The following is a 13,610-nucleotide window of genomic DNA, read 5'->3' as shown; positions in this document are numbered from 1 at the left end:
AGGAAGAACACTTATTGAATACCGAGATAAAGTGAAAACAATGGAAAATCTTACAATTCAATATGAAATTTCCATTGAAAACTCAAAACGGTAAAATTGGGCGTCGAAATAGCTCGTTTTAACGAAGCTGGATTTCTTGCAATACAAAGCGTTGTTTATACAGATTAACCTAATAAGTTAACGTTATCTTATAACCAATCTTACCTTAAACCCTTTATTTCAGACAGAATATAATTGAGTATTAAATACTAGCACAATATCTGCTCAGATGATAAAATTTAACATATTTAATACACTTTGACATGTTTTAACATATTTTGCGATAACAAAGCTCATTAACCGATCAACTAAGTGACTAATTAAGCAATTATTAAAAACCCTAACTACATAACCTTTACAGACACCATATCGTGAGCTGCACAATGCACCTAACAATCTAGGTTAAACCATTATAAAGATGTACTGGAACTTATGGCCGTCTTTATTTCAATCTTAAGCAATTTTCCAAGAAATTAGTGATTTAAAGTGAATCCAAATGTTACAAGGTCCGTTTTAATAATTATATACTCAAGTATGATAAGCAAGCCAGTGTCCCTTTAGGTCATCTCCAAGCCTCCTTCCCCTTAGTAACACTTTACAGTGTAGTTACAGCAATGACATGTCTTTTATCTAATGACGGAGATGTAACTGATATAATGCTGAGTGTAAGTAGGGGGGCCGGGGGGGGGGGGGGGGGGGGGGCAACCATATAAAGATTAAAGAAGTAACACCTCCGTAATTAAAGTAGTTCATTAGATAAACAATTCAGCCATTCTCTCTAGAGGGTCTCGTGTCGTTATTCTTCATTCGTAGAGTTAACCACTCTATACCGTCCTCCAGCCCCTCACCCTGCAACATAGTGTTATATTAAGATACACTCACTAAAAGTGTTCCTGACCTGCAGACTAACTCTTTAAATCCTGGTACATGCCCTAATATGGTTGTCCCTAAAGAGCGTCTTGAGTGTTTAGAGGTGACTATATATTCAAACTATCTTATGCAAATCGCTACTGCCTACTCCTCGATCATCACCGGGTATTCTAGTCCTATTTTTCTCTATTTCTTCTCCCAATACTTTTAGTATGAGGGTTGCTGCTTTAACTTTGGGCCAGAGAGAGAGAGAGAGAGAGAGAGAGAGAGAGAGAGAGAGAGAGAGAGAGAGAGAGAGAGAGAGAGAGAGAGAGAGAGAGAGAGAGATGAGAGAGAGAGAGAGAGAGAGAGAGAGAAGAAAAAGAGAGGGGGAAGTGGGGGGGGGGGAGGGGGGAAGGGGGGAAGGGGGGGAGGGGGGGAGGGGGGGAGGGAGGGGGGGAGGGAGGGGGGAGGAGGGGGGGGGGGGGGGGAGAGGGAGGAGGGGGGGAGGGGGGGAGGGGGGGAGGGGGGGGAGGGGGGGGGGGGGGAGGGGGGGGGGGGGGGGGGGGGGGGGGGGGGGGGGGGGGGGGGGGGGGGGGGGGGGGGGGGGGGAAAAAAAAAAAAAAAAAAAAAAAAAAAAAAAAAAAAAGGGGGGGGGGGATTTTTTTGGGGGGGGGGGGGGGGGGGGGGGGGGGGGGTTGGGTTGGGGGGGGGGGGGGGGGGTTTAGGTGGTTTTGGGGGGGTTTTGGGGGGTTTGGGGGGGGAAATTTTGGGGGGGGGGGGTTTTTGGGGTTTTTTTGTGGGGGGGGGGTTTTTGTGTTTTGGGGGGTGGGCCCCGGGGGTTTTGGGTGGGTTTGGGGGGGGGGGGGGGGGGGAGGGGAAAAAAAAAAAAAAAATTCCCCCATGCCCCTGTCCAATGGCCCCCTCCCCCCCCAAAAGCACTCCCCCCCCCTCACCCGGGAAAAGCCCCCCCAAAAAATAAAATTGGGTTTTCCCAAAAAACTTTGCGTTTATGTTGTTTTTAAAAAATTTTTTAGAAAACGCCAATTTTTAAACACTAAAAAAGCTTTTAAAAACAATTTTTGTTGCTAACCCCGGGAACAAAAGGGCCTGGTACAAAACCATCACATTTCCCAAAAACCTTCCTCATCAAAAACCCACCGGTACCAAATACTTCACAACCGAACTTATTGTATTAAACATCACGCAATATAAATAAATACTTTCCACTTTCGGGGAATTATTTCCTACCAACCCCTAAAACTGTTCTCCCGCAAAACCCCACCACGCAGCTGTTCATTTTGGGTACAGGTAAAAACCACTAAGAAGTCGTACCCACGCAAATGAATAGCCCGACCCCTGGCTCTGGTTTGCATGGCACCCTGGAGACAAAACTCCCAAACTGTTCTGGGATAGAACATTTTCTAGGCACGTGGACATGGCTGACTGTGGATTTAATACAACCCCGTAACCACCACCTACAAAACCTGATCTCAACGAATAACGGGACTCTCGGGTGCACGTGGACCGGAATTTGGGGATCATTTGGGACGTTTTGGATTCCCCCCGGGATACACGCCAAAAATCAAAAAGAAAAAAGGGACTACGCTGTCAACTGGCTTGCTGTCGGATTCAATTGTTAGATTTCAAACAAAATAAATTGATTTTTATGAATACGATAGATCGATGTTTCATTTGTAAAATTGAGCAATAACTTAGTCTGTGATCTGCAAATTATGATCTTTCATTCACTCTAAACCAAAAATCATAAAATTTAAGTAAATAAGGCAGAACAAGGCTCCATGAACTGTATTTAATCGATAAGAAGGGTAAATAATGTGCCAACTGTGAAGAAGGGACTACCGGGGGACCCGGTCATTGAGCAGTTATTTTAAGACCGTCGTCATGTACGCATCAAGAACGCATCTAAAAATGTGCTAACAGTTATATGCACCTGTACTTTTACAATACACTAACTTCATATTACAAGGCTAGGTCCTAATGAGAAGTCTGTACAATTTTACCCCTCCCACAGTGGGAAGTGGGGAGAGCAGGGCAGAACAACACAGTTTAATAAAACGAACCTAGAGAGCAGAGCAGGGCAGAACAACACAATTTAATAAAACGAACCTAGAGAGCAGAGCAGGGCAGAACAACACAGTTAATAAAACGAACTCTAGAGAGCAGAGGCAGGGCAGAACAACACAGTTTAAGTAAAACGAACCTTGAGAGCAAGCAGGCAGAACAACACAGTCTAATAAAACGAACCTTGAGAGCAGAGCAGGGGCAGAACATCACAGTTAAATAAAGACGAACCTTGAGAGCAGAGAAGGGCAGAACAACACAATTTAATAAAAACGAACCTTGAGAGCAGAGCAGGGCAGAACAACACTGTTTCAATAAAACGAACCTTGAGAGCATAGAAGGGCAGAACAACACAATTTAATAAAACGAACCTTGAGAGCAGAGCAGGCAGAACAACACAGTCTAATAAAACGAACCTTGAGAGCAGACAGGGCAGAACAACACAGTTTTTTAAAACGAACCTAAAGAAGCAGGGCAAAAACACCGTTTAATAAAAAAAACCTTGAGAGCAGAGCAGGCAAAAAATTTAAAAAAACAACCGAAAAACGGGAAAACAGTTTTATAAAACAACCTTGAGCAAGAAAAGGCAGAACAAAAATTTTAAAAAAACGAACCTTGAGACAGACAGGCAAACAACAATTTAAAAAAAAAACCGAACAAACAGGGGAAACACCAGTTTAAAAAACGAACCTTGACCCCGAGACAGAACAACACATTTAAAAAAACGACCCTTTAACAAGCAGGGGAAACAAAAATTTTTTAAAAAAACGAACCTTGAGAGCAAGCAGGCAAACACCACTTTTAATAAAACAACCTTGAACAAGCAGGGGAGAACAAAAACCCTTTAATAAAACGAACCTTTAAAAAGGAGGGCCCCCGCCCCCAGGGAAAGAAACAACACAAATTTTAAAAAAACAACCTGAGGCAGAGCAGGGGGAACAAAAAATCTAATAAAACGAACCTTGAGAGCATGAGCAGGGCAGAACATCACAGTTTTAATAAAACGAACCTTGAGAGCAGAGAAGGGCAGAACAACACAATTTAATAAAACGAACCTTGAGAGCAGAGCAGGGCAGAACAACACAGTCTAATAAAACGAACCTTGAGAGCAGAGCAGGGCAGAACATCACAGTTTAATAAAACGAACCTTGAGAGCAGAGAAGGGCAGAACAACACAATTTAATAAAACGAACCTTGAGAGCAGAAGCAGGGCAGAACAACACAGTCTAATAAAACGAACCTGAGAGCAGAGCAGGGCAGAACATCACAGTTTAATAAAACGAACCTTGAGAGCAGAGCAGGGCAGAACAACACAATTTAATAAAACGAACCTTGAGAGCAGAGCAGGGCAGAACATCACAGTTTAATAAAACGAACCTTGAGAGCAGAGCAGGGCAGAACAACACAGTTAATAAAACGAACCTTGAGAGCAGAGCAGGGCAGAACATCACAGTTTAATAAAACGAACCTTGAGAGCAGAGCAGGGCAGAACAACACAGTTTAATAAAACGAACCTTGAGAGCAGAGCAGGGCAGAACAACACAGTTTAATAAAACGAACCTTGAGAGCAGAGCAGGGCAGAACAAAATAGTTTAATAAAACGAACCTTGAGAGCAGAGCAGGGCAGAACAAAATAGTTTAATAAAACGAACCTTGAGAGCAGAGCAGGGCAGAACAACACAGTCTAATAAAACGAACCTAGAGAGCAGAGCAGGGCAGAACAACACAGTTTAATAAAACAAACCTTGAGAGCAGAGCAGGGCAGAACAACACAGTCTCTCTGACCGATAACATCAGCACATTCTTTAAAAATACTCTTTATCTTCTTCATCTCCTCGGCATGGTCACTGTCCCGCTTGTTAGCCAACACTAGGAGAGGCAAATCGTTTGTCTGCACATGTGAAATTACCTGGGATAACGGCTTATTTACTAAATTTACTAAATGTATAAACTTTGTTGCTTGTTTTCTAGTCAGATTGTCTCTCGATAGTCGATACATATGTTACTTATAGGATTTCTAAGAAGATTACCGTATGTACTAAGATTGGAGATAACCGAATACAAATAGTCAGCGTCAACTTAAAATGAGTACTTCTATCTCGATATTTTACTAATTATCTTAATTCAGATAGTTTACAGACCTTTAAGAAAACGTCCCTACTGTCCAGCAACCGCTCCTCATCTTCACTGTCCACAATATAGACCACTCCGTGACAGGAGAGAAAGTAGTCCTTCCACAGCGTCCTCAGTGCGTCCTAATTAAATAACAAAAATTAAACTCCACAACTTCACTTTTAACACTTATGATAATACCCTGAAGTGGGTATTATGACTTGGTAATTTCATTGTTTTTAAACATCTGACTCACTGCCATGATAAGTATGATCAAGATGAAGGAGACACAATTGGTTACAACACTGCTATGATAATCTCAGATCACATTTCTTTTCTCTATAATAATCAGATAATATTTTAAACAAATAATACAGTGTGTAGTGGTACACAGACCTGTCCTCCCATGTCCCATAGGGTTATCTTTACTCCTTGAGTAGCTATCTTACCAACGTTTAGTCCGACTGTGGGTACTATCTTATCCAGGGGGAACTGAGCTCTGTTGTGACAGTACGAAGTTTTTACCTGTATGATATGACATGTTATGTTACAGCATGTTTTTACCTGTACAATATGACATGTTATGTTATAGTACTGATCTTCCTCTATGAAATATATAGGATAGCTGGCACTCCTCCCCCCCCCCCCGGCCCCCCTAGCTGGCTCTCCCCCAATTAACATGATACCCCCGGCCCCCTAGCTGGCTCTCTCCCATAATTAACATGATAACCCCCCCCCCCCCCCTAGCTGGCTCTCCCATAATTAACATGATAACCCCCCCCCCCCCCCCCCTAGCTGGCTCTCCCATAATTAACATGATAACCCCCCCCCCCCCCCTAGCTGGCTCTCCCATAATTAACATGATAACCCCCCCCCCCCCTAGCTGGCTCTCCCATAATTAACATGATAACCCCCCCCCCCCCTCTAGCTGGCTCTCCCCTAATTAACATGATTACCCCCCCCCCCCTCTAGCTCTAGCTGGCTCTCCCCTAGTTAACATGATAACCCCCCCCCCCCCCTCTAGCTGGCTCTCCCCTAATTAACATGATAAACCCCTCCCCCCCCCCCCTTTCGCCACATTACCTGCTCGAGAAAAGTAGTCTTGCCAGCATTGTCCAGTCCTATTATCAAGACACAGTACTCGTCCTTCTTAAGAACGTACTTAACAAGACCGGATAGCAAGGAATACATCCGCTAACTAGCTTCCTTCAGGTTCGTCAGGGACACACTTAGCACCTTGCTACCTCACACTTAGCTTTAAAATATTGTTATGTATTATTTAAGAGTATTCGTTATAACTTATTAGATTAAGCTGAAAAAGACACAGTTTATATTGTACCTGGCCTGTATCCGTATCTAAAGCACAGAAGTGACAAAGAAAGAGGTAATTAGAATTCAGGGCATACAATTCATCAGTACTTTTTTATTTAAGATTTCATATCAATCTTAACATGTCATTAATAAAAGAAGTATCCATGAGCAAGTAGCAATGAGACAACAGATATGGGTAAAAGAACTATTTAATTAAGAGGTTCTTACTACCATCATTATGTCACGTCATCGCAATGCCCAAATATGGGCATGCCATGCTTTTAAATGCGACGTAACGACACGATGAATGACCATATATGAGCATATTGTAGCGAGACTTATCATAACATAGCAACATAACGTAATTATCAAGACATAAAAAACTTACCGAATAAATTAATACTTAATAAAAGAAAAGTCCGCTTTGGAGACATTTCAACAAATCATCAATTAATAACGACTTTTAGAAAAAAAAAACAGGAGTTTCAAAATTGTTTATAGCAATCTTCTTTTTATCCGCTACGAACAAGTTGTCAAATTCTCATTCCCATAACAACAGCATTAGGTTTAGATCTGATGTCCCCTTCTATTCGAACTTACTGCATGGCAATATTTAGCAATCAATTACATAATTATCTCAATTCATCTTCAATTTCGAAAAATAATAAGTCTACCACATCAGTCCAGAAATCTTGAAACGACTTTTACAGTACAAGGAAATTTACCTACTTCTTTTAGCGGTTTTAATTAATTAAATACACAATCATTTTAGTACGACAAATGGAAAATTTATATTTTAACGGTATTCAAGCAACTAAGGAAAACGGCGATCCTCTACGCTACAGCCTATTCAAGGATCTATTATAATTAATAACTTAAGTAAGCTTAATTGAATGAGCCTTTAAAAATAGAATTGTACTCGTAGTTAGCTGTTACTTTCGAGAACGATAACTGATAAAGATACCTATTAACTAAGTTAACTTCATTATTTACAAATTAAATAATCATTATTTTATGAAAATTTGAAGCCATCGGATTAATTTTTTCCCTAATCAAAAAGTCTGGCATCGAAAACGACTAGAGGATGAAATGTCCTAAAATAGCGCATACTCTAACTATACAATAAGGAATCTATAAATAAACTAGATTTCATTGTTATTCATGATCCTTTTTAGCTAGTGAAGAAGAATAATATCAGGCACTAAAAACTACAGCTCCTTACAGCTCCTTACAGCTCCTTACAGCCCCTAACAATTTCAATCACTCCACTTTCATTTGCATAAAGCTCTCAGTTCCCTTTTATCGAACACGCAGACGATAATGATCAACTCACATTCAGTTATCACACAGTCCTGATCACACATCACACAGTCCTGATCACACATCACGGATATCATGTTCACTTTAATTCTCGCAATTTCACTAATCAACTATCTCTATCACACCAGCTCTCTTATCAGAAGTTTTATAATCAGCAACATATGAAATATACACACAGCACTCTCTCACACAGCACGTGATGCCCATATAAGGAGTCTCTCTCTCTCTCCAGTTCACAGTCCCGTTGTGTCTCTCTGGTCCCGTCCCTCGTGTATACTATCGTGCTCCTGTGGCTGGCCCGGGTCTTCTAAATCGTACGTGGTGTACTTCTCCAGTACGCTCTCCGTACCGTACGAGTAAAACAGGGACTTGTGGTGCCGGATCAGGTGCCGCTTCATGTAGTCCTTGTAGCCGAACCGAACGTTGCAGAAGTTACATTTGTAGGGCTTGTGTTTGAGGTGAACTGTGTTAATATGGATCTTACAGTTCCGGACCCGGCCGCTGCCTTTAAACTCTTTGTTGCAGATGGGACAGATGTATAGCTTATCTAAGGAGAAAGGTGTGAAATGTGAATTATTCAGAAATTTGTAATGTAGAATTTAGTTAAAATTAATTACTTCAAATCAATAGAATTTAAAATTAACAACTCGTTAATGGTATGATAACTGTTGATGTTTCATTCTTTTAGAAGATTTTGGTAGTTCGCTGAGTTATGATCTGCTCATGCAATAAGGATAGTGGTTTAAGAATTAACTTAAATAATTGAGAATTTAATTAACTTGAAATAAACTAAAACTGCTTATTATTAATCTCAAGATACCTGGATTATCAGATTCCATCTCATTAGTAACGTTAAGATTCTCTCTGAAATGAAATAATAACTGATTAAATGTAGACCTATATCAGATGACATATATCAGGTTTCAGGAGCCCTATATCAGGAGCCCTATATCAGGAGCCCTATATCAGGAGCCCTATATCAGGTGCCCTATATCAGGATCAGGAACCCTATATCAGGAGCCCTTTATCAGGAGCCCTTTATCAGGAGCCCTATATCAGGAGCCCTATATCAGGAGCCCTATATCAGGAGCCCTATATCAGGAGCCCTATATCAGGAGCCCTATATCAGGAGCCCTATATCAGGTGCCCTATATCAGGAGCCCAATATCAGGTGCCCTATATCAGGAGCCCTATATCAGGAGCCCTTTATCAGGAGCCCAATATCAGGAGCCCTATATCAGGAGCCCTATATCAGGAGCCCTATATCAGGAGCCCAATATCAGGAGCCCTATATCAGGAGCCCAATATCAGGAGCCCTATATCAGGAGCCCTATATCAGGAGCCCTATATCAGGAGCCCTATATCAGGAGCCCTTTATCAGGAGCCCTATATCAGGAGCCCTATATCAGGAGCCCTATATCAGGAGCCCTATATCAGGAGCCCTATATCAGGTTTCAGGAGCCCTATATCAGGAGCCCTATATCAGGAGCCCTATATCAGGAGCCCTTTATCAGGAGCCCTATATCAGGAGCCCTATATCAGGAGCCCTATATCAGGAGCCCTATATCAGGAGCCCTATATCAGGAGCCCTATATCAGGAGCCCTATATCAGGTGCCCTATATCAGGAGCTACTACTAGGATAACTAGGAGCTGATGTAACACCCGGTCTAAACAATGAGAGTTTCTGACCTATATCAGGTTTCAGGAGCCCTATATCAGGAGCCCTATATCAGGAGCCCTATATCAGGAACCCTATATCAGGAGCCCTTTATCAGGAGCCCTTTATCAGGAGCCCTATATCAGGAGCCCTATATCAGGAGCCCTATATCAGGAGCCCTATATCAGGAGCCCTATATCAGGAGCCCTATATCAGGAGCCCTATATCAGGAGCCCTATATCAGGTGCCCTATATCAGGAGCCCAATATCAGGTGCCCTATATCAGGAGCCCTATATCAGGAGCCCTTTATCAGGAGCCCAATATCAGGAGCCCTATATCAGGAGCCCTATATCAGGAGCCCAATATCAGGAGCCCTATATCAGGAGCCCAATATCAGGAGCCCTATATCAGGAGCCCTATATCAGGAGCCCTATATCAGGAGCCCTATATCAGGAGCCCTTTATCAGGAGCCCTATATCAGGAGCCCTATATCAGGAGCCCTATATCAGGAGCCCTATATCAGGAGCCCTATATCAGGAGCCCTATATCAGGTGCCCTATATCAGGAGCTACTACTAGGATAACTAGGAGCTGATGTAACACCCGGTCTAAACAATGAGAGTTTCTAATTAATCTACTATTATATATGGTACCTGTTTTGCTCGGTATCCTTGACGGGAGGTTTAGGAGTAGAGGTAGAAACAGGGGGAGGTCGGGTGGGTTGTGAAATAGTTGTAGAGTATCCAGGACCCGGATGTGAGGTAGGGTGTATTGGAGGTAATGGTATTCCTTTCATATCGTTTCCTATAGCTAGTGGAACTGCGATGAGGTGACCACTTTTGAAAGGAGAGGATTGTCTTGGTAGAACAAGGCGCTGTGTTTGTGTGGATGAAGGTCGTATTTCAACTGGAGGTTCAGCAGGAAGAGAGGAATTAGGAGGTAGAGGTTTCAGTGAGGAGTGAGGTTTCATGACCTCGTCCGAAACTTGCAGTGCAGCAGTTGATTTCTGCATCAGATCGGCTGGGTCAAACAACATTCGCTCCTCCTCTTCTTCTCCTTCCTTAGAATCAGGTGATATGGGAGGTTGGTAGGAGGTTTGTGGTGATCCTTCACTACTATCTCTTCTAGGAGGAGAATCCTGATGGTGGGAGCTCCTGGCAGGTTCTTCTTTTGAAGTGCTGTTCTTTTCAGAGGGACTTTGGAATGAAGCTATTTGTGGTTCGGGTAAATCTTCTGAGTCAGAGCTAGTATCCATTCCTTCATTTTCGGAGATACTGCTGTCACTGTGAAACCTCTCTCGTTTGTCTAAATTTGACTCTTCATCAGCTTCTTTGTGATCAGATTCCTCTTTTTCTGGCTCGTGAGGATTTCTATCTAATTCATCCGTGTTTCTTTCTCTACTTTCGGTAGTTACCCTGAAAAGCATCTTTGAATTAAAACTTTGAATAGATAGTAGATAATTATTCTTTAATAGGTATATTCTGGTAAATTTTGACAATAATTTTGACAATAATTTTGACAATAATTTTGACAATAATTTTGACAATAATTTTGACAATAATTTTGACAATAATTTTGACAATAATTTTTGTGTACAAAAATGGAAATAGATGTATTGCTTGAAACTAAAAGCACAGTATGAAAAATTTAAATGATAGCAAAAAAACAAACTTTTTGTTTCGGTTGACAGTGTCGAGTATTTGTTGAATATCAGCTGAGGAAGCAGTCGGTTGTTGTGGACTGCTGGGAGGATTGTATCTACTGGGACTTTTTGTAGAGCATTCAGAGGGTGTTTTAGAGGGACAGGGGGAGTTGACATCTGTTATAGAGTAGTCTAGTAGCTTGTTGAGCACTGGACTTAGCTGGTTTGCTGTAGAGGGAATAATGATTATATAAGTTACCAACAGAAAAATATCATTATTTTAATCATAGGGGAGGAGGATCAATTAAGTACTGTGTAATCTTTGGAGAACACTTTTAAATAGTTACTCATCATGTTTAATGAACAACAACGACAAAATTTGAGAACGATTTTCTTACCAAAAGAAGCAAGTTTGCAAGTATTTCTTAGGAGAAACAAGATGAAGTCTTCGTTTGAGTCAAAGTTCAGTTCTGATTTTTGCTTCGCAAAAAGGTTTGAAACATAGGGAGAGCTTGTTAACACATACATATATTCTGCAAGCTTATAGATGAAAACATGTTTAGATACCAGGAATTTGGTTAAAAATTTAGAATTTAACAGTGACTGAAAACATTAATTAACATCAAAATTTGAGACAAATAGTATTACTCCGTAAATCATTTAATTTTAACTATTTTTGTTCAAGATTAAGACTCTGAAGTTTTCTGTCAACTTGATAATACCACAAAAAAAACATATAAAAATCCATTGCCAATCAACATATAATGCAATAGCCTGGCTAAATAAAAAATGTCAATCTGATCAAATTGTATTAATTACTGGTTTCTGGTGACCATGATTTGATTAATTTGTTCACGGTAAATTGAGGGTCAAAAAGCAAAAGGTACAGTTATCTAGAATTTGCCGTAATATGAACAAGCTTGGTAGTTTTATGATCAGTTTTATCAAAAGGAGTCATAATCAAAATTATCTAATTGGAGCGCAATGGTGAAGTCTTTTTCTGCTTCTCCATCTTTTACCTGTTGTTTTCGAATTGCCTTAGCTTCGTCCTGTGTACTATGGGCACAAGCACCATGTCTAAATTGTGTTCTGACCATCTCTTTCAAAGGAGCAATCAGTTTCTCCTCTAAGCCGTCGAGTTTTTCCATTTCTTGAATTGCTCTGGCCACTGATTCCAAGGTACTGAGGTGATGTGCTGTAGGTTGCGAATGAATTAAATAGACACTCTTACGAGGAGAATTTAACATAACTTTAGGAATGTTGTGCAATTGACGATTCTTCTGGTAAAGTCTACGAGCTTGAGGCCATGTTCCATCCAGACATATAAGTTGCTTATAGGTACCAGGAATAATTTCACTGCAATCAGTGGCATCTTTGCCAGGAAAAAGTAAAGCTGTTGGCACTGATAATATCTCTTCGAGATTTTTAAATCTTTTTCCAACCAGTACCATACATTTGTCTTTCTCTAATGAAGCTTCAAGCAGAGGCACAGTTCTAAGCTGTCTATTCTGTTCAGCAGGATGTTGAAGAACTATTACTTTGGTTGCAACCTGCAATTCTTTGGTTATTAAATGGCATACACAAACAGGCAGAGGTCGAGCACAAACAGAACAAGATGGTCTTTGAACTGGTTCTTCGAACAATTCTTCTGATACAGGAAACTCGTTAAACAAGTCATCCATTTATCAAGCAACTAGACAATGGTTTCATACTAAGGTTATCACATTAAATATTTATCATTATTATTTTTCAAATATGAAATAAATTTATAAGGATTGTCAAACAAATATTGCATTTCTTGTCACATAACAAATCAAATTTAGAAATAATACAAAATCTTTATCAGGACTGTATTGGAGACAATAACTAGCTGGAACTCAGCCTACATTGCCAACGTGACGGATCCATAGCTCAGGCCCGCTCAACTGTAGGAAAACAAATTTTTTTAGGAAAACAAATTTAAATTTTGGTATTTATTAATAACAATCAAAACATATCATATCATAAAAATAAAGCCGCGCGTTGGTTGACTGCCTCAGTAAGGTGAATAATATAAGCTCGAAGGTGCCCTTCGCATTTACAGAACCTTTTGCGGCGATCACATGATCATGAGGACCTGTGAGCGCCAAATTTAATTTAAAGTTTTTAGAAATCATACATCACTACGAGTTACTCATGCTTTTTTAATTTTTATAGGAGTGTAGATTGTCAGGTATTTCATTCATTCATACTTAGTCGGTTTAAAGCTGTTATATTTATGTTTAGAACTCACTATTGTTTAAACTATGAAAGCAGAACGTAGGTAATGAATATACCGACGACAATACCAAGGACCCGAGTGCCACAATGATTTTTCCGGATCCGTTTTTACCGAGGGCTTATCCACCAGTTACTCATGCTGCATGTATAGTCTGATAATATTTATTTGTTTTATTCTATAACAAGCATTCTGTAAATTGGAGTGTCGTATTTATTATAAAAGAGCCAGCCAACCTCCGCATTATATTCTGTAGATCAAGTTTTCTGACATGGAGCCGCTAGAAGTACTATTTACCGCTCAGAAGTACGTCTCAGAGTACTATTTGGTGATAGGC

General features: G+C 40.6%; 3 protein-coding genes across 3 annotated transcripts; all 3 read right to left on the bottom strand.

Annotated features, from left to right (window-relative positions):
• Positions 1-315: 315 nt before the first annotated feature.
• LOC134822695 (ADP-ribosylation factor-related protein 1-like) lies at positions 316-6,357 on the bottom strand. The gene is made up of 5 exons (XM_063833890.1): positions 6,169-6,357; positions 5,482-5,610; positions 5,115-5,228; positions 4,718-4,882; positions 316-888 (listed from the first exon to the last, which is right to left on the bottom strand). Exons 1-5 carry the CDS (start codon positions 6,274-6,276, stop codon positions 805-807), a joined length of 600 nt encoding a protein of 199 aa, XP_063689960.1. The 5' UTR covers positions 6,277-6,357; the 3' UTR covers positions 316-804.
• Positions 6,358-6,589: 232 nt separating this feature from the next.
• LOC134823012 (uncharacterized) lies at positions 6,590-11,555 on the bottom strand. The gene is made up of 5 exons (XM_063834320.1): positions 11,415-11,555; positions 11,046-11,244; positions 10,028-10,789; positions 8,537-8,580; positions 6,590-8,263 (listed from the first exon to the last, which is right to left on the bottom strand). The coding sequence occupies exons 1-5, from the start codon at positions 11,542-11,544 to the stop codon at positions 7,950-7,952; spliced, it is 1,449 nt and encodes a 482-aa protein (XP_063690390.1). The 5' UTR covers positions 11,545-11,555; the 3' UTR covers positions 6,590-7,949.
• Positions 11,556-11,722: 167 nt separating this feature from the next.
• On the bottom strand, positions 11,723-12,731 carry LOC134823011 (tRNA-uridine aminocarboxypropyltransferase 2-like). The gene has a single exon (XM_063834319.1). The coding sequence runs from the start codon at positions 12,696-12,698 to the stop codon at positions 11,961-11,963; it is 738 nt and encodes a 245-aa protein (XP_063690389.1). The 5' UTR covers positions 12,699-12,731; the 3' UTR covers positions 11,723-11,960.
• Between the last annotated feature and the right edge of the window lie 879 nt (positions 12,732-13,610).

Source organism: Bolinopsis microptera, chromosome 11 (genome assembly GCF_026151205.1).
Source record: "Bolinopsis microptera isolate Bmic1 chromosome 11, MBARI_Bmic_1.0, whole genome shotgun sequence".
In the NCBI taxonomy this organism is placed as follows: Eukaryota; Metazoa; Ctenophora; class Tentaculata; order Lobata; family Bolinopsidae; genus Bolinopsis; species Bolinopsis microptera.
The sequence above is the reverse complement of the archived record's forward strand: the minus strand, read 5'-3'. Positions and strand labels throughout refer to the sequence as shown.